Source organism: Nicotiana tomentosiformis, chromosome 4 (genome assembly GCF_000390325.3).
Source record: "Nicotiana tomentosiformis chromosome 4, ASM39032v3, whole genome shotgun sequence".
Taxonomy (NCBI): Eukaryota; Viridiplantae; Streptophyta; class Magnoliopsida; order Solanales; family Solanaceae; genus Nicotiana; species Nicotiana tomentosiformis.
Genome location: NC_090815.1, coordinates 92,083,544 through 92,104,632, shown reverse-complemented (window position 1 = coordinate 92,104,632; position 21,089 = coordinate 92,083,544). Strand labels below are relative to the sequence as shown.

The 21,089-nt window shown below is 35.7% G+C and overlaps 2 protein-coding genes and 1 pseudogene across 3 annotated transcripts in view; 2 read left to right on the top strand and 1 right to left on the bottom strand.

The window, feature by feature from the left end:
• The first annotated feature begins 3,759 nt into the window (after positions 1–3,759).
• The window catches only part of LOC104101586 (actin-7-like), a 177,144-nt gene continuing 159,814 nt past the window's right edge, over positions 3,760–21,089 (top strand). Inside the window, exon 1 of the mRNA XM_070200002.1 lies at positions 3,760–3,964. Coding sequence (XP_070056103.1) covers positions 3,905–3,964 — 60 coding nt within the window. The 5' untranslated portion in view covers positions 3,760–3,904. The remainder of the gene's footprint in view (positions 3,965–21,089) is intronic.
• On the top strand, positions 4,080–12,190 carry LOC117278616 (actin-100-like; annotated as a pseudogene).
• Positions 12,334–19,582, bottom strand: LOC117280220 (uncharacterized). Of its 2 annotated transcripts, XM_070199998.1 has the most exons (6): positions 19,457–19,582; positions 15,264–15,681; positions 15,053–15,176; positions 14,677–14,976; positions 14,482–14,586; positions 12,334–12,917 (listed from the first exon to the last, which is right to left on the bottom strand). In XM_070199998.1, exons 2-6 carry the CDS (start codon positions 15,674–15,676, stop codon positions 12,381–12,383), a joined length of 1,479 nt encoding a protein of 492 aa, XP_070056099.1. In that variant the 5' UTR covers positions 15,677–15,681; positions 19,457–19,582; the 3' UTR covers positions 12,334–12,380. The 2 variants fall into 2 exon arrangements, with proteins under 2 accessions (XP_070056099.1, XP_070056100.1); XM_070199999.1 differs by lacking the exon at positions 19,457–19,582 and having other exon boundaries at positions 15,264–17,732.

The following is a 21,089-nucleotide window of genomic DNA, read 5'->3' as shown; positions in this document are numbered from 1 at the left end:
CCTGATTGCACTAGCAGCCCTTTCATCCAAGTCAGCCCAATCCTAAGCTTTCATAGATCAGGCATTTTGGCCTCAGCATCCAGTACCTTATGTAATCCTTGTTGGATGAGGAGATCTCTCATCCTTCTTTGCCATGTTGAGAAACCGCTATCTCCGTTAAATTTTGCTATCTCGTACTTTACTCCGGACATTTTTATTTTTCACCGAGTATAGTACTACCGACATTGAATAGTATTTCTGTGAATGAACAGAACATGTGCTCTGATACCAGTTGTTGGGAATAAACCCCTTACAGAAATAACATTCACAGTAATAAAAGCGAAATAATAACGTAGCACCGAGATACGATAATTAACAAGAATAAAAGAGTGACTACGACACCAAGATTTTTATGTGAAAAACCCTTTTGAATAAGAGAAATAATCACGACCCCGAGACGAGCAACTAATATCACTATAGCAAAGAATTTTATACTTTGTAGGTCCGAGTAAAATAATCCAAAGACCACTACAACACTCAAAAGAAATAACCCTCTTTTGATATGCCCACCTCACTATAAAATCACTCTCTCTCTATTTTCCTCTACACAGTCTAGTGGTGAGCACCCTTCACTTCTAACCAAGAGGTTGTAAGTTCGAGTCACCCCAAAGTTCTTGGAGGGAGGGAGTTGAGGGTCTATCGGAAACAGCTTTTTTACCCCAGGGTAGGGGTAAGGTCTGCGTACACACTACCCTCCCCAGACCCCACTAGTGGGATTATACTGGGTTGTTATTGTTGTTGTAGTCTATTTCTCACAATGACTAAAAAATACTCTCTGCAACTATTGTGTTGCTTCTCTTTCTGTGTAGTGAAATAAAGAAGCCGAAGCTCTCCTTTTATAGGAGAAATATCCTACCTCTTCAACCAATCAGAATGAAGGATTGGTTGAAAATTTGCAATACAAATATTTTCTTTCTTCCGCCTACCAATTTGACATTTTCCTTCTGCAGCCTACCATATTTGACAATGCAAAAGAAAAGATGGCTGCCAATCAAAGGAAGAAAGTTATCTTCCTTAATTTATGGGATGGACCCCAAAAGATCTAGGGTTCGAAACCAACTTGCATAACTCCTGGGTCGAGCCTATCGCACAGGGCTTGCCTAGTGTGGTCTACCCTCCTGTGTGATTTGCGGGCTATTACACAAGAGCGAAGTTTACCATGTACGCACTCAAAGGGTAGCGGCTGCGGGTTCCCTTGTTACAAAAAACGAATAAAAAAACATAACCATGCTACGAAAGATTGATTCCAATTAAAACTGAAATAACATCAATTGACAAGTAGAGTTTTCTTATTCTTTAGGGTTACTATAGCACCAATTAAAGGAAAACTCTAACTAATTATTCTTAACTTATTTCTTGAATGCTATCTTCAAACATTGAAAATTGTATTTTAGTTATCACCATATATAGCACTTTGCATGTCTGCCTTGCGTTCTCATATTTCTTAAGTTTAGTGATTCCTATGCTACCATTCTTTGTGAATGTGAATGTTTTTTCAGTCTAGAGTAGTTGTGCAGCTACTAATAAATCTTGGTCTAGAGTGAGGACACGTTCTTTCGGAAATACTACTAGCTAATTTTCAGCATTTTTCTCTTTCTTTTCATGGGCAGGAAGGTGAATTAGGATTTGGAAAATCAATGTTCTGGGATTTCAACATGAGTGAGATATCTTCAAATTTCTTGAATCAATTCCTACTGCACCAATCTATCTGTCACGATCCATTTTCTGAACAAGCCGTGACGGGCACCCGATCACTAAACTTGACCGATCGAACCATCTGCGCTTATCAAATCTATTATAACTTCAAACTTTATATGCAACAAGACAAAAGTTTAACCAAATACTTTCAATTAATTTAAATATCTAAAATAAACCAACTCCAAAAATTTTTTCGTAGTAACCACTGAAATACCGCTGAGTTATTATCAAAAAAATCTGAATCTTAACCCAACGACTGTGTCTATGAAGCCTCTATTGATAAATTGATGCACTGCTCAGGACATAAAATTTCCTGGCCAGTTCTCTAAGTAAACAAAGAAATAGCTAAATAATGACGACTCAAAGGAGTACTCTACGAATAAAAGCGGAGCTCACCAATAGCACTGGAAGTGAGGGAAGCCCTAACCTGTAGCCTGCTCGCCTGCAAATTATGTTCCTACATTGTACCGCAGACAAACGTAGGTTCCCAAAAGAGAACGTCAGTACCATCCATTGTACTCAGTGAGTCTCAATGACAGGGGACGAAACTTTAATAAAATATACATTATGAGCAAAGATTCTAAATGCATGTAAAACATAAAGCTTATAAGAACAATTCTAAAATAATTGCATAATAACAGTTTATGAACATTCTAAAAGAAATTCTTTTCTTCTTCTTTCTTATTAAAAAATAATTCACTTTATACTTCGGGAGTTCCAACTATCCTGACCTCTTTCTGTCTTAGTCACCGTGTGATCGGCACGAGTTCTATCCCAACCTGATCGAATAGGCCCAATCCACGAGGTGCCACTTGCTTCATGGTTCTCAGCGCTCATGTATCATACCTTAGCCTGGCTAAGTAAATTCTTAGCAACGAGACCCTCGGCTCGTGTGCTCCCTACTTTGGCACAAGTAGTTTCAGGAAGTCAACGCCTTGGTCAGGACCCACGGCCTGGACGATGACCTCTTCTCAGAATAGAGGATACTCCCAAAAATCTTTTCTTACTAAAACTTCTTCTTGTGACTTTTTAAGTTTAAATCCTTTCTGGAACATTCTATACATACTCATACTGTTATCCTTAAATGTAAAGTATGGCATAAGAATGAAATAAACACTCAAAAGTATTTCTAAAGATTCTTGCTTCTTCATAAATTTTCAACATGAAAATGGCATATAAGAATAACAGAAAAATCTGAAAATTTATGCACATATATCATAATAAATCATCTAAACTTTTGCTAGAACAATTCTAAATTAATAAATACTCACTCGCTCCAATTAAGTACATATAAACTCTTTTAAGCAATTAATCAAACACCTTGTATGCGTGCTTTTGTGAGTTAAACCACTTTAGTAAAGGGTTATATCAACTCACCTCAAAACTGCTTAAGCCAATACGCAAGCCCCAGTCCAATTTATACCCGTCAAATAATTGATTCTACAACAACCAGTGCATTTTAATCAATTTTAAAGTTTCTCACCTAAACATGAAATTTACTGTTGATACAGAAAAAGAAGGGAATTAACTATTCAATTCTTACCTATTACCACTGTAGGATAATTGACAATAGGGAATTTTATATATCTGAGTTCAAGAATTAATGATTTATAAAGAACCCTAGAATTTTATTTTCGTTGCCTGCGTGCCTTGCGTGACAGAACAGAGTTATGTTTCTGTTTAATCCTTAAAGCCCTTTGTTTAATCCTTTGCCTTAAAGGGCTAAGGCTTGTCACGTGCTTCCTTATTTTTTTGGTTTTTCCCTTTTTTTTGGTTTTGACTTAACTAATATTTAATTATACCTACTTTTAATAATTAATAATATTAAAATTATTAATATTCCCCTAATTGTATATTCAATTATTTATAAATAGAGAAGTAACTCAAAAGTCAATCACAAGGGTTTAAGTATAATTTAAGATTAAAAGCAAAATAATTAAATTCTATATTTAGCATGTGTTGAAACTTTTATAGATTTGAGGAGTGTTACACTATCTAAGCTTGAGCTTGAGGGCAGATAAAAAGAGAATCAGACAATGTATATAAAGGAAGAAATTACTCACAGACCAAGCTGACTTTGTGAGTATTTTTCACTTTTTGTATTTGTACCAGTGATGTCTCACCTAAATTATACTTGCAAAATAAATATTTTTGAAATCCTTAGGAGATGGCTGATGTGAAGGATATTCAACCACTTGTTATTGAAAACGGAACTCGAATGAGCAAGGTTAGAGATAACTGCTTGCAAATTCAACTTCATACATTGTGTTAACTGTATTACTTACCTATGTGACCTACTAATGAATAATAACTGCCTTGTTTGTTTCTTTAGGTCGGCTTTGATGGGGATGATTCTCCAAAGGGCTGTTTTGGTTCTCGTCATACTCGCTGTCAAAATTTTCATCGAGGGGTGTCAAAAAATAATTAACTAGCTACATCAAAAAGTCAAGAGGAGTCAACGTATAGTAAGTATATATAAAATATAAAAACTTATCTAGCAATATAGTGTAATTTTTTGGCTTGGTTCAATGTGGCTCCGCCACTACATACTAGCATCAAAGTTGGAATGGAACTGAAAGATGCCTATGTTGGCGATGAAGCTCAGTCTAAAAGAGGTATTTTGACTCTGAGATATCCTCTTGAAGAAGGCATAGTAATCCACTAGGATGAGATGGAGAAATTATGGCATCGCACATTTTACAATGAGCTCCGTGTTGCTCCCAAGGAGCATCCTATTCTGCTGACTGAGGCACCACTTAACCCCGAAGCAAACGGAGAGAAAATGACTCATATCATGTATGAGACATTCAATTTGCCAGCCATGTATATTGCAAACCAGGCTGTTCTCTCTCTATTTGCTAATGGTCGCACAACTGGTAAGAAGAAGAAGGAATACCAGCATATTCTGGTTCTCTACTATTATAGTCAAGTGACTAATTTCGTTTATCGTTTTGCAACAAGGTATTGTTCTTAATTCTGGTGATGGTGTGACCCACACTGTCCCCATCTATGAGGGACATGCACTTCCCCATGCTATCTCACGGTTAGATCTTGGTGGTTGTGATCTTATTAATATCCTCTGGGAGACTCTTTGTGTTCTTAACTGTGCCGTTGAATCAAGATACAAATATTTCTCTCTAATCTCAGCGTTTGCACTATACGCTCCACTATATGGAGCCACCGGACGGCAGTCTTCAGGCGCGTCCGGCTACCCAAAATGATCTCCTACCTAGTGGGGATACTCTCACCGTTCCACATCAGTCCAAATCATCCTATGCTACTGCTATTTCTAATGTAGCTCGCCCTAACCTAAATCAAGACCTCCATGGACGACCTCCAGTTCTAGCAAGAACCACAACACACAATGGCATGCCAGCTGTGATTTTTAAGGCTAAGGACTACTATGGAGTGATGGCGGAAGAATGCAAATTTCTAATCGTGGGAAGATTCCTAAAAATTCGACCCAAAATTGAAAAAATCATGTCGGCATTTGTAGAGAAGGTTGCTCTGAAAGGCAACGCTAAAATTGGTGTTTATGATAACAAAAATATTTTTATTCAGTGCTATAATCTGGAAAATTTCGATATTGTTCGGTTCAAAAGAAGAATTGAAATTGAAGGTCTTGAGATGTGGCTTACTAAATGGACACCCGATTGGAAACTTGAAGAGGATATTCCTATTTCTCCTGTTTGGGTGCTTTTGCCCAAATTGCTGCAACATCTACATACCTGGGAATATATTAAACAAATTATTAGACCCATTGGAATTCCTCTGGGATTGGATATGGCAACAAAAGGTTAGACCAGTGGATGGTCAAGGTTAGAGTAGAAATTGATCTACTCAAACCCCAACTTTATCATGTATGGGTTGGTCTAGAAAACGATAATACTGCTCTCAAGGGATTTGCTCAGAAAGTGAAGTATGAAGTTGTCCCAAGATATTATAAACACTATAGATTACTTGTACATTCAATTGCTCAATGTAGAGCACTTGAAAAGAAAAAACAAACTAAATCACAGGAAAAGGATGGGGGGAAAGAAGAGGTGAATGACAAAGGAACTGAACAAGCGGAAGTGAGCAAAGAGAAATCAGATAACACAATGAACAAGACTTGATTACAAGAGGAGGTTAGGACTCTCACTAATGAGGCTGAAACTATAGATACGAGTTCTAACTTTATCACTAAGAGCGCCAAAGTTGCTAAGGATCCTGAACCTAGCAATAAAAGCTCCAAAGATAAAGAGAAGAGGAAAAGGAGGAGGAGAAATGTAATACAGAAGATTATCCAAAAAAAATAAGGTCAACAAAGTCACGAGCCAACTTCATTTAGTGGAAGGAACTATCCAAGTTCCTGGAGCTCCTTATAAAAAAACTCAAGACAGTATAAAGTCTCCTGTGGTGGAAGATGAGGGATCATCTGGAACCAAGAAAATCCAAAATAAAAAAGAATGTCTTCTGATTACTGACCAAATGGAAGATGGAAAGATTGTATCCTCCTATACTGTCCAAAACCATCCAGTTTTGGTGCAAAATTCATTTAATCAACTCCAAAATGATGAGTTGGAAGAATCACAAGACAAAGAAAAGAACAACTTAAAAGGGACTCTGGTGATTGAATTAGGGATGGTTAAAGTTATCACATCTCCTAAATCCAAACATGCAGTAGCGAAGACAGGAAAGCAAGGAATAGAAGCAGGGGGGAAATAACTCTCAACCTATCAACACTGAGGGATCGAATAGTGATGAGGTGGCAAATAGCCTGGCTGAGGCCTTTGATCCTTCTAATAAAAGTCAACAAGATGAAATAGCTATGCATATCACTGAAGTGATAAGCAAAGGAGGATTTTCACCTAGAGGACCACAATCTACTAAAGATAAGCCTAACAAAGTTAAAGCATCACATCTCCCACCTCCCAGAGGAAGAGGAAGACATGCAAAAAAATCCCAATCTTGATGTTTCCAATGATTAGTACAATCATTTGGAATATAAGAGGAGTGGAATCAAAAGGTGCCTTTGACAGGCTCATCAAACTTGTTAATTTTTACAAAGTTTCTTTTGTGGCCCTTCTTGAACCTTTTGTTCATAGCTCTAATTTAGAGCAATACAAGAGGAAGTTGGGTTTCCAACATGCTATTGCTAATTGTAATGGTAAGATTTGGTGCTTCTGGGATGCAGATTATACATGTATTGTCATTAGTAACCACAAACAACAACTGACTTTATCAGTTCAACATGCTATGGTGCAGGACACCTACTGGGTAACCATAGTATATGCAAAGACAAAGGCCAGGAGGAAAAAGAAATTATGGCAAAAACTGGAGCAGATAAAGGACATAATTCAAGGTCCATGGTCCATGTTTGGAGACTTCAACTCCATTATGCAAGCCATTGAGAAAAAAGGAGGCAGGCCTCATAGGATCAGGAAAAGCAAAGACTTTATTAATTGTATGGATGACTATTGCATGATAGATGCAGGTTACATTGGTAATGACTTCACATGGTCTAATAATAGAAAGAGACGTAAAAGAATCAGTGAGAGACTTGACAGAGTGCTCTACAATGATGAGTGGTCTGAATACTTTCCAGTAGTGACAGCCAGGCACCTCCCTCGGACTGGCTCAGACCACAACATGCTATTAATGTAATGCAATACTGTAGAAGCTCCCGCCATCAAGTACTTTAAATTTTTCAACTTTTGGGTACATCAACCTAGTTTTCAGAATATAGTCAAGACAACTTGGGAGGAGGATTTTACTGGCAATGCAATGTGGATCCTCCAACAAAAATATAAAAAACTTGCTAAAAAGTTAAGTGTTTGGTCCAAAAATACAATTGGCAATGTTTTTAACGAAGTGAAGAGTCTGGAAGACCGAGTAGAAACAATGGAAGCTATCTATGAAGCTGATGACAGTGAGTATAATAGAACCAACCTTCACAGCCTTTATGCCGAGCAGATTTACTGGACTAAGGTCCAAACCAACATCTTAAAGCAAAAAGATAGAGTTAAGTGGGAGGAGGAAGGTGATACTAATTTAAAATTCTTCCATAGTGTTATTAGACAGAGGAGAAAGAGAGCCTATTTACACAGAATCAAGGACAGACAAGGCCACTGGGTCCAAGGGATCAATCAAATCTCAAATGAAGCTATCAATTACTTTAGTAATCTCTTCACTCAGCCTGACACTACACCTAATATGGATATTATTCACAGAATTGAGAAGATAATTTCTGTTAAGGATCATTATTGGATTACCTCTCGTCCTACTATTGAGGAAGTTAAAGATGCTATTTTTTGTATGGATCCTAATTCCGTTGTAGGACCATATGGTTTTAATGGATTTTTCTATCAGAACTGCTGGGGTGTTATATCATCAGAGGTGGTGGACATGGTTCATGAATTTTTTGCCGGCAAGAAGTTAACCAAATACTATACTCACACTTATCTTGTACTAATCCAAAAGGTTGAATCTCCCTTTGATTTTTCACAACTCAGACCTATAAGCCTTAGCAATTTCTCTAACAAGATTATCTCCAAAATCATAACTAATAGGCTCTCTAGCATGCTTCATAAACTGGTTTCACAAAATCAGTCTGGCCTTATGAAAGGGAGATTAATCTCTGAGAACGTATTGTTAACACATAAAATTGTTCATAACATAAAAATGAACAATCCGGGGGCCAATTTCGTTATTAAACTAGACATGGCTAAGGCATATGATAAAGTTTCTTGGAGCTTCGTCACAGCAGTTTTGAAGCAAATGGGCTTCTCAGACATGTTTGTTGGCATTATATCTAGGCTCATCTCTGATGTGTGGTATTCTATCCTTATTAATGGAACTAGATAAGGCTTTTTTCACTCTACTAGAGATCTTAAACAAGGGGACCCCCTTTCCCCGACCTTATTCATCTTAGCTGCCGAAACCTTAACCAAGGTTCTTAACAGTCTCCATGATAGAGAAGGTTATATTGGCTTCTCAATGAACCAGAATGGCCCACAGATCAACCATCTCTGTTATGCAGATGACCTAGTTATCTTCTCTTCAGGGAATAAGAGATCAATCAAGATGACCATGAATGCACTACACCAATATGAAGAAGCTTCAGGTCAGGAGATTAGCAAGGAGAAAAGTTTCTTCGCCACTATCGCTCAAACTCCAAAGCCTAAGAGAAGAATGATAGAAAGAGTCATAGGCTACAAGCATCAACATTTTCCTTTTAAGTATCTAGGTTGCCCTATTTACTGTGGGAGAAAAACAATATTCTACTTCAATGATATAGTTACTAAGGTTTAGAACAAGATCAAAGGTTGGCAAGGTAACCTATTATCTGTTGGGGATAGAGCCACACTCATCAAGCATGTTCTTTAGTCCCAATCTCTTCATATCTTGGCTGCAATATCACCTCCCAAAACGATTTTCAAGCAATTAAAAAATATTTTGCTAATTTTTTCTAGGGTTATAATGACACAAAAAAGAAGTACCATTGGAGAGCGTGGGATAAATTATGCTACCCTACTTCAGAAGGAGGTGCTGGTTTTAAAAGGTTTCATGATATCTCTAAGTCCTTTAATGCAAAGAGATGGTTGAGGCTAAGATCTGAAAATAACCTTTTATCTAGTTTTCTAATGAACAAATACTGTCAGAGAAGCCATCCTATGTCCAAACAAAAACAGAATGGTGACTCTAGCAACTGGAAAGACCTTATGAATATGAGGTAACAAGTTGACAAACATATCATATGGAGAATTCAAGCTGGTAACATATCCTTTTGGTGGGATAACTGGATTGGTTCTAGCCCTCTATACCAGATTCTGCAGCTTCAGTCTAAACCTAGGCATCTTATATTGGATGACTGCATTACAGATGAGGGAATATGGGACCTTGATTTCATAAGTCAATTGGTTCCAGCTGATATCTTAGATAAGATTTCCCAAATTCCAATTGGTGACAGAAGGGAGGCAGACATTGCTATATGGACACCTTCCACTAATGGGAGATTCAATTGTTCTACTGCCTTTGAAATTGTAAGACAGAGGAAAGACCAGCTGCAGGTATGGATCAATACTTGGCCTAAATATGTTCCTTTTAAAGTTTCTTTTACTTTATGGAGAATTTTAAATAGGAAAATTCCTGTTGATACTATCATATCTAGATTTGGTCGATGCATTATTTTCCGGTGTTCATGTTGTGTGCCCCCTAGGGAAGAGACTATTAATCATCTCTTCCTAGAAAGTGATACTGCTAAAGCAGTTTGGAACCTTTGTTATGCTAATCTTGGTCTTACTCCTCATACTCCTTCTCTGAGTGGGCGACTTTTTACTTGGATTACCATAAACATTCACAACAAATTTATTAGAACTATGCATCAAATTCTCCCTATATACATTTATTGGGAGATTTGGAAAGCTAGATGTGCATCTAGATACGGGAATGGTGCCCCCATAATTTATAAAATTTGCCAAGAGATTCTTTTTCCTATTAAAATCCACCTTAACAAGATAGGTGCTAGGGTGGATTTAAGGTGGAATTGGTATAACCTTTGCACACATCTGGATAATCTCAGACCTTCCCTCATCTCCACTCCTGTTACTTGGGGAAAACCCCCAAACAATGGATCAAAATTAATTCTGATAGTAGCAGTAACTCTGAGGATCTCTTAGCTGGCATTGGAGGTATTGTTAGAGATAGAAATGGTAGTTTGATTATGGCTTTTGCTAAAAAACTACATTTCTGTACTAACAACACTGCTGAATTGTCGGCAGCTTTTTTTGCTTTTTCTTGGTGTATTGCTAACAATTACATGAATATTATTTTGGAGTTGGATTCTCTGCTGGTGGTCAATATGATTCAAGGACACAGTAGCATTCCGTGGAAACTCTATCATCAAATCAGAGACATGCAAGGCATGATTCAATCCCTCTAAGTTATAGTCCAACACTGCTATAGAGAAGCTAACTCTGTAGCAGATGCTCTGGCTAAGTATGGTAGCAAACTTCAACAACATAATGAGGCGATCTTCTCAACCTTATCAAAACTTCCTAGGGAAGCCAGAGGATGTTTCATGATGGATCAAATGGAGGTGCCTACTTTCAGAATCAGGCAGGCTAAGAGAAGAAACTCAAATGTCAGATGACTCTTTATTTATGATAATTAGCATAATCTTTCTGTTGTTCTTTATGACACATGAGGTTCCAAGAATCTTTGTAATGCAAAGGGATCTTTTGATAAGTTTTAATATCTCCCTTAAAGGACTCTTACTACCATTTACTCCTTCCCTTAGTCTAGCACTAGGAAAGCAATTATGTGCTGGTAGGAACAAACTTCTAATAAGAATCTCTATATTTTGGAAGTTACTCTTTTCTACAATGCTGATTATATTCAGCACAAATGTATTTTTTGAGGACGTAAGGTTACCTATGTCCCCCTCCTACATGTACACTTTTTTAGTCCCTTAATAAATAAGGTAGGGGTCAATGCCTAACCCCCATTACCATGGGAGGTGAAAGCCTGGGTGAATGGAGTTTAATTAAAAAAAAAATAATTGTGCCATTGAAAGAAGTGTTATTTGTCATATGAAGGAGACGATTGCATATGTTGCACTGGATTTTGAGCAGGAGATTGAGAAGGCAAAAATTTGCTCAAGATCAGTTGAGAAGAGCTATGAACTTCCTGATGGACAAGTCATTAATATTGATGTTGAGAGGTTCTGTTGCCCTGAGGTCCTCTTCCAGCCATCGTTGGTTGGACTGGAAGGGTTCGTTTCCTTTGTTTTTCTTACATTCCATATATACTGAACTAGCAAAGGGTTCGTTTCCATAAATGTAAGCTTCAATTTTGTTTGATGGTCAATCGGAATTAGTACGGTTTCACTACAAGAGAACACACATTTAGCTAGCAGCCAAAATCCTAGCTAACTTAGCAAGATCCCTAGCTAATATCGCTTTAGCTAGGAAAATGACCTTAGCTAATTCCGTAGCTAATATGCTCTTAGCTAAATTTTTTGCTAGGAAGATGTGTCATCCGTAGCTAAATTAGCTACGGATATTTGCTTGGCACAGATCCCTCGCAAAATATTTACTAGGATATGTGGTAGCTATATTCCAAGCAAAGTTTGTTTGGTCAATGTTGACTTATTGAAACATAACTAGGCTATTAGCTAGGAACTTATCCCTTGCTAATATTTGCTACGACTAGACTAGCTAAATTTCAAGCAAAGTTTTTTTATTTAGCGTTGATTTTATTAAAACTAGCTAGGTATATCCCTAGCTAAACTTACAAGTATTCTAGCCTTTTCAACGTTTTGCTTGGAATGTTTCCAAGCTAAATTACTAGCTAAAAATACCTAGCAATTTTTATCAAGATCATTCTGTAGCTAATTTGATAAATATTCTAGCCTATATTTGTGTTTGCTTGGGATATTTCCAGGCTAAATCTCACTAGGAATACTTCCTAGATTGCATATGATGAAATAAAAATACAATTTCCTACATAATTCGACATAAGACAAAATAAATAATTAAATCAAATAATTTTTCATATAAACATAATCAGAGTATCATTAGTTCTAGAATAACGAAGTGTATGTCTATTGGTAAATAAAACATGTCTTAGGTTAACAAATTAATAACATAAACTCTACTATTCTAAGATATGTTTGGGGAAGAACCAGAGCCATTTGATGGTGGTTGAGTTAAACCAAGCATCTCACGCACGACAGCACGAGCCGCAGCTTTTACTTCTTCTCGCATATCTTCCCGAATACCCGCTTGCATATCTGCCTGCATATTCTCCATCCGTTGCTCCAATGCACGATTAAGAAGTTGCTGAAATTCGGGTGTTTCAAAAACTTGTTGGGTAGGAATATTTGGAGGATTAGGAGCACTAGAGGATGCACAATTAGCCTTCACTGAATCTGCCAGAAGACAAGTTTTTGGACCAAGTCCATATACTCTTCCTTTTTTTGCTCCTCCAACTGTTTCAATCCAAGTTTTCAGTAGTTGTTCATCTGGTATAGTTTTCAATATATCCACAACATTCTCTTCGCTAGTTTTTTCTCCTTCCCCATCTTCATTTGTTGCCATGTTTCTTTCCATGTCTGCATCATCTATTTCAAAACTTTCTTCATTCCTTGATGTTGAAGTTTCACCTACCTTCTCCTTAATAATCTCTGTAAATGTATTCTGAAAAAAATTATAATTATTAGTTATCACATAGAATATCAAAGTCTCCAAGTAGCAAATCTTAATAGAGCAGTCACATTTGTTCTGTAATGAAAAAAAATGAACAACAGAGAAATAGACTTCTGTAACTAAAGAAATAGATGAAGAAATAGACTTCTCTAATAAGTAGAGAATTAAATATAAATATATATATATATATATATATATATATATATATAAAGTATTCATTTAATTGTAGATGGCCATCTAATTAATCTTATTTTCATGAGGTGCACCAGAGAAGGTGCTATAAAATTGTTGAATGTTTCTCAAATCTAGAGTGTGCAAAGACTTAGAAGTTTTTCTTATACATCATAGATAAAAAAAATAGCATGGTAAGACCTAAGAGGGTGTTTATGATATTCTACCATGATAGTGTCCATGAACAACAACTCTAACACTACTCCTGGAGATATATTCTTGGGACATAAGAGAAGAGTCGCAATAGCATGTCGGCAGCAACATAATAACAACGCAAACAATAAGAATACAGAATAGACAAAATTATTTACCATTCACTTTCAGTTAAACCACTTTCTCAGTTTGAAAAGCATAAAATAAACAAATATATAGACAAGTTTTTGATATTTTAAGTTCCAACAACTTGAGATGATTTTTAAAAGTATCAAACTGAGAAGAAAAGTATTTTTTTTTTCCTTACTTCTTTTCTCAGGTTTTCAATAAGTGTAAAATTAATTTCTTGAAAAAGGCTTATCTTATCTGACTCTTATTTCAAATACTTCAGAGAGTAGGGAAGTGCTTGTCAATCATTCCATGTTAAAAGCTGAGTACTCACTATTTTTAAAGCTTTGGATTCTATCTTTTTCACTTAAATATTTTGTTTGATATTGTTCCACTATGCAGTAGTGCACCATCTTCTTGTTGATTAGAAAAAAAACTAGGAAGGCACAATTTGGTTACTTTTGTAATCTAGTTAGATCATGGACAAAAATTGAAGCACCCGATAGTTTGTCAACAATCTACAAGTACATCACAACTTTATCATTGTCTTATATTTTTTTTTAATATATCCATTTTCTTCAGTAGCTTTATCTGGCTTCAACACTTCAGACAAGCACTTAGTGCACATACATTTGGTGAAGGAAAAGTAAATATTAAAAATATTAGTCCATTTATTTGTATTTGTAATAATTTTTCAATGGTTAAGGAGAATCTTTAAGGAATTACAGTCTAAAGATAGATATACAGTTGTAAATATAAAAATACTTCCTACATCTGAAAACTTAGTACTTTTGATGTTCCCTAATTTCACTTCCCAAAATTCATTGAAGCTATATCTGAATGTGATAGAACTGTAATCTGACTACTACAAAAATATATACAGACAGTTAAGAAAAAGCAGCAATTTTATGTGCATCACTCCCTTGTCTTTTTTCGTCAATGCATCTGAATTATCATATTCTATGGATGGAGCTAATCTATAAAGAAAGCTTATCTACTGCAATAGTGTGAAGCAGATAAAGACTCAACGGGTGTTGCAATGAAGAATGAGATAAAAACATACCCACATCCTTTCTGACTTTCCGCATATCCACTTTTTGTCATTTTTGATTCTGTGAGTCTTCAGAAACAATTCATCATTACGAAGATCTTTCCCCGTTAACTCCTTCTACAATCATTAAAGATATTGTTAGTTTATAGGATAAATCATAAAATAAATTTAGACTAATACTGATAATACTAAAAGATAGAGAAATACATGTCTTCTTCTGTACTCAGCAAATGCAACTGATCCTCCGGTATGTAAGGAAGGACCTTCTCCATTATTAGATGACATTCTGTTCTTGGAGTTGATTGTTGATTTTTTTTTAAAAGCGTCAGATTCCCAATATTGCATCAAAGCGTCCCAGTGAACTTTAGCAATCCATCCGGGCATTTTCTTTGTTTTTGAAAATTCTCTTTTAGCTTTTTCCAAACTGTCACTTAACCTTTCACTTCCCACATGCTCAAAAGTCCTTCGAATAAACACTTTGTCCTCACTAGTAAAGGAATATTTTTTCTGCAATTAGAAAGTAAAGATTAAATTTAATGTAGTTTATCAAGTTAAGTCAATTAATACAGTTAATTATAAATACCTCGAAGTCATTAAACCATCTATCTCGTACATGCTCCGGAACTTTTCTCCAACAATTCCATGATCCACTAAAGCTTTTCTTAAAGGCTATTGTTACATTCCGAACAGCTTCATGTGGGCAGAATCTACAAAATAATCAATATAACATTTTATTCGAAGATTATTACATACAAATATATTTTACCACGACTTATATAATTAGATTTACTTACGTATCTCCGTTTACTTTCAAGGATCTTATGCCACAAATAGTATCTCGTCTTGCATGTGGATTACTACTTCCATAAGATGCAAGTGTTTGTTCAGTTGAAACATCTTGAGGAGTTTCTTGTTGAGGACCAATATTCTGAGAAGAAGGGGGTGCTTGTTGACGACCAATATTCAGAGAAGCAGAATTTGTTGGTTGAGTAGGGACATTTTGAGACGTATGTGCAATCTGCCGAAAACTACTTTCATGAGACGAGTCAATGTGTTGGTTTGAACTTACCTGTTGAGATGTAGGGGTTGATGGTTCACTAATATCTACCAGAGAAATGTTCGGTAGCTGTTGGTAGCCTCCTCCCTCTTTATTAGATATACCCCCACGACCTCCCCAACTACGTTTAGTGCCTCTTCCTCTTGTCATACTTCCTGATCAAAATCTAACAAGAAGAGTAGAATAATACACCAACCAACCAGAAGAAGTGAAATATAAAATAGGAGGTGTAGCACTAGAATTTGGCTGGGAGATGGATATCAGAGAAAAAGAGTTTTGGATGAATTCAGTTATGATGATGCATACTCAATACTCAGGCACAGAGTTGCAGAAACATTTCTTATTCAGACATTACTAGAACATGTATCTATTAGCACCAACATTTATCGGGATAATGAACTAACATAAATTGAGAGGTCATTATAGTTGCTATGGGTCCATAATTCATTATATATTGATGGCTAGGAGTTCATTTGTAATTATATATCTGCTGATATGATTATTCAATAGTAATAGTCCAAGCTATTTCAGAAAGCAACCATCAAAAAATTAAGTTGTATAGTATTGAAATGCAACCTTGAGGTCATGGACAAACAAAACAAAAATTAAGCATGAAAAGCAGCAAAGCTCATAAAGGAAAGGTATGTGCAGAAATTATTGCAGTAAAAAATCATCTGCTATACCAGCAATAGCAATAAAAGAAAACAGACAAAAAAGTTACAGTAAAAAGCCATCTGCTATACCAACAATCTTATTATCATTCAATATCATCATTTTCACCATAATTTTTCTCAAATTTCATTCACTTTGTTCATCTTCTTCATCTTCATCTTCATCAGATTCATAATCAGATTCTTCTCTCTCTTCATCATTTTCAATAGCATCAATATCATGTGTTCTTTCAGTTTCAGCAGTCTCTTTTTCAATGTCATGTACTTCCAGTTTACCATTTTCATGGCGTAAGCAATCAAGATCATCAATGACATTTGGAAATACTGTGGATAAATCCTCATCTTCTTGGTACGGGATATTTGGGAAATCAATACGGCTTCTAGCTTTTATTTTGCACACTGCCCACCAATCAACTCTATCTTTTCTTTTACTGGGATATTCTGCAAAATATACTTATTGTGCTTGTTCAGCCAACACAAAAGGTTCATAGGCATAGCTCAAGAAACTTTTCTTATGATTGATATCGATTAGACCATAATGATTATGGACCTTCAGTCCTCGACCCACCGTTGGATCAAACCAATCACATTTGAATAACACAAGAGTAGTTCTTTTCTTTGTCGGATTAGAATACTTTAGTTGTATCACGTCAACGAGTAATCCATAGTAGTCACTTTCATAGTCACTCCAACTTTTTCCTTTGATGCACACACCACTATTCATAGTTGATTTGTTAGAGCCATATGTTAGAGTGTCGAACTTATAGCCATTCGTGAAATACTGCGGCCATGTTTCAACCCACTTATAAGGACCAGAAGCTAAGTCTTTCAACCGCTCATCAGTTATGTTATTAGCTGGATTAAGAGCCTATTAATAAAATAAATAGACCAATAGTATGTTTAGTTAAATATGAAGTTTAAGTCAAGACAAATAAAGACTACAATTCTTTTATTCAATTGTCATTTACTCACATAAGTTTCAAACCACTTGGCAAATCTACTATTTGTCTCTTTATCAATTTGCTCGAGGCTAATATTTTCAAAATTCCTTTTCAATTCATCTTCAAAGACACTACAAAAGCAATAAAATTATAGTTAAGTTAGCTCATTCATGTAATATATATGCACTATATTGGTCAAAAATATCAACTTACAGGACGAATTGTTGAACCTCCTCACAATTTAACAAAACATACAACCGTACCACATCCCACTCATCATCGGTCAAATATCAACATTCTTTCACCCCACTCGAACATCCTGGATGCAAAAAGATGGACAAACAACCATCAGGTGCATCAACTTCATCTCCATCATCATTTCGAGTAACTTTATTAAGCCTAGTTTGCACGTTAGGCTGGAAATAATGGGAACTGAATGTTGAAATTTCTTGAATGATATAAGCTTCACATATTGATCCCTCGACACGAGCTCTATTTTTTGCCTTCTTTTTGTAAGTGTGCAGCTCTCTACAATTAAAATATATTTTAGTATATTGTTAAGTAAATAAATTAATTATCTAATCAAGATCCAATTAGACTCTTACCGCTCAAAAGGATACATCCACCGAAACTGAACTGGACCACCGACTATTGCTTCATATGCTAAATGAATTGGCAAATGTTCCATCACTTGGATGACTCATTACCCCAGGTTCTCGACGAGATTTCCAATGCCATATCATATTTTCAGCAGTCTTTGTTGACATATATAACCTCTGTAATCTCGGAGTTATAGGAAAATAACGTAGTACTTTATATGCAACATCTTTTTGCCTTCCATTGCCTCCTCTCTTAGGCTTATAACGTGGTTGACCACACTTTGGACAATTCACTTTATCTTTATTACTCTTGTAATATAGGATACAACCTGTCTTGCATACATCTATCTTTTCATATCCTAGCCCAAGTTTTGCAACCATTTGTTTAGTCCTGTAGTAATCGTTAGGTAACTTAGCATCTTCAGGTAAGAGCTCCTTCAGAAATAGCAAAATTTGGTTATAGCAATTGTCACTCATGTTAAACTCGGACTTAATGTTCAGTAGCCTGCAGACCGCTGACAACGTAGAATGATTAACACATCCATCAAACAATGGCTCCTCTGAAGCTTTTAGCATATCAAAAAATACTTGAGCATTTCTATTAGGAGGTTGTTCTTCTTCACCATCCAAATTAAATCCATCACTTTCAAAGTTGAAACTATGACCAATTGCATCCAATACCATAGTGCGATACGGATTTTCTGTTGTTATCTCAGGACCTATTTCTTTTTCTGTATTCCTACTAGGTTGAGGTCTAGAAATTAGTATAAAAGGCTCCCTATGTGATTCCCATTGATAATAGTTAGGCATGAAACCATGCTTGTACAGATGTGCTCTAACATCATGAGGTTCAAGAAACCCACTAATGTTTCTACATCTTGAACATGGACACCTTATACTCCCATTAGAAACGAAGTCATGTTGCATTAATGCAAACTCTACAAATCTCTGCACACCTTCTAGGAACTCAGTAGTGACTCCTTTTCGACTAGGCACTAGTCTATTATACATCCATATATGATCAGTTCTAAAGGAACTCATGCTTCCTATCTATCAAACAATGACAAAACAGAAACACTATTTGAGTACTTTATAATATATTAATTATTTCACCAATTTAAGCAGATTGATAGCACCAAATCTGGAAGAGTAAAGAGAAGAGAACTAGTAGAGGTTGCCTCTGTTTTCTATTAAACACATGTTTGTAAGTGGAGTTTATTTATTTTAAAAAGTATATCACTTCAGCTTTGTTTGCTAGTAAACTTACAAAGGGCACATAAGCTTCTTTTTTTTCCCTATCATATATTAAAAATATAAGATTATATTAATTTCATTCTTCTTCAGTTATCATGTTGCCCTCTTTGGAAATAATTTTACTTGGTTAACCATAGGAACAATATATCTTCATTATTTTTTTTCTCAAACCCAGAAATAGTTGTTCAATAAAAATATAAGGACAACAATCTAATAATCAGCAGAAACCAAACAATACATATACGTAGAAGCATCTTATATCACATTATTGAAAGTTCAGTTCTATAATCAGATAGGAAATATGAATCGTTGGGGGAATTGTTCTCTCTTAGTTCATAGTTAATGCTAAATTAAACGACGACAAGAATTCCTGGTGCTAGGAAGGTATTGATCACTCACGATAAATTAAACACTCACGAAAAGACCTATTTGCAGAGATGCTTTAAGTACTAGAGAAATTCTTACCAGAAGCTTACAAGCGACAGCGATAGCAAGTTGTCTCCCTTCACTGAATTAGAAGATGATAGTTGAGGGTTTAGAGGGATGAAGAGACGTGGAAGAGTGCGTGGATGTTTAGCGATTTTTAAGGATTTGAGATACAGAGTTCTATTAAAATAATATTACTAAAGATTTTAAGCGCCAACGGACTTATTTTTAATTGCTATAAATTAGCTACACCTTTCTGCTTGATAGCTAATCTGGATTCTTTCACGAAAAGGTATTTTATTTCTAAATCTCCTAAAAGATATTCTAGATGAATTCTCCACAAATTTAATTAGGATGGTGAGATAGGATAAGAAATAATGACGGGACAAAGTCATCATTTTAATTATACATAGAAAAATTATTTTAAATATGTGGGTTGTGGCCACACCAATTTTGATAAATTTTCATATTTAAACATTCGTAATTAATAAATTGCCATAATAATAATTTTCTTGAGATTAACTTGGATTCGTCCATAGCTAAACAAAATATTAGTAACATATTGGAATTTCCCGACAAAGTTTAGTTATAGATTTGGCAAGGAAACATCCTTAGCTACTTTTTAGCTAGAGATTAGCAACGGAATATATTCCTAGCTAACAAATAAAGTTCCTTAGGAAAAATAATTAGCGCCAAAATAGAATTCCCTCTAACTTTTAGCTATAGATTAGCTAGGAGACTTTTCTTGCTAACACATTGCTAGGGATTTGCTACGGACTATGTCCCTATCTAACCTATGATCTTTTGGAAAAATAAATTTAGCGCCAAATTAGAATTCCCGCTAAAAATTAGCTATAACTTTGGCTTGGGAAAATCTCTAGCTATGTTTTAGCAAGGAATGGTCCCTAGCTAATTCCTATCTATATTATGACTAGATTCTTAATCGAAAACATTTGCAAGGAAATGTGACTTTTCTAGCTAAATTCCTAGCTAAAGGTGCATATTAGCTAGGGATATGTGTATCCAAGCTAAATTCCATAGCTAATGTCCTGTTTTCTTGTAGTGTTTGTCTCTGTTCTCTGTTTCACTTGTATTTATGCGCTTGCTACTGGTTATTGGTTGCTCAATGATTTGTTGGTGTAAATGGTTTACTAATTTTGGGTTTTTGAGTTTTGAATTTAGGTGAAGTTTGGCATTTGTTATGATGATTTCATATGATTATAAAATAAGAACGTGCTATTGATTATCTCCCTGTGACCTAAAGGTCACGGGTTCAAGTCGTGAAATCAGCCACTAATGTTTGTATTAGGGTAGACTGTCTATATCACATCCCTTGGGATGAGATCCTTCTCCTTACCCTGCATGAACGCGGGATGTCTTGTGTTCCGGGCTGCCCTTTTTTCCCTTTTTCTGACGATATGAATGCTTTGCGGTGTAACTAAATTGATAATTTGGTCTAGATTACCCACGTAAGTATGGGTGTATATAGGTCGGGTTGGTTCGGATTTTTCAATTACCAAACCAAACCAATGGTGTCGGGTTTTTAAATCTATAAACCAAACTAAACCAAAGAAATCAGATTTTTCAATCTTGATTTTTCTCGGGTTTTTGCTAAAGTCTTTATAGCACAAAATATGTAACGTGTGCTCCAAATATTTCTTAAGTCCTAATA

Coding starts and splice junctions, on each gene's coding strand:
- LOC117280220 (XM_070199998.1), bottom strand. CDS start 15,676: ATGACAAGAGGAAGAGGCACTAAACGTAGTTGGGGAGGTCGTGGGGGT. Junction 14,977..15,052: donor GATGGTTTAATGACTTCGAG/GTATTTATAATT, acceptor TTCTAATTGCAG/AAAAAATATTCCTTTACTAG. Junction 12,918..14,481: donor GAAAGTCAGAAAGGATGTGG/GTATGTTTTTAT, acceptor AATTTTTTTCAG/AATACATTTACAGAGATTAT.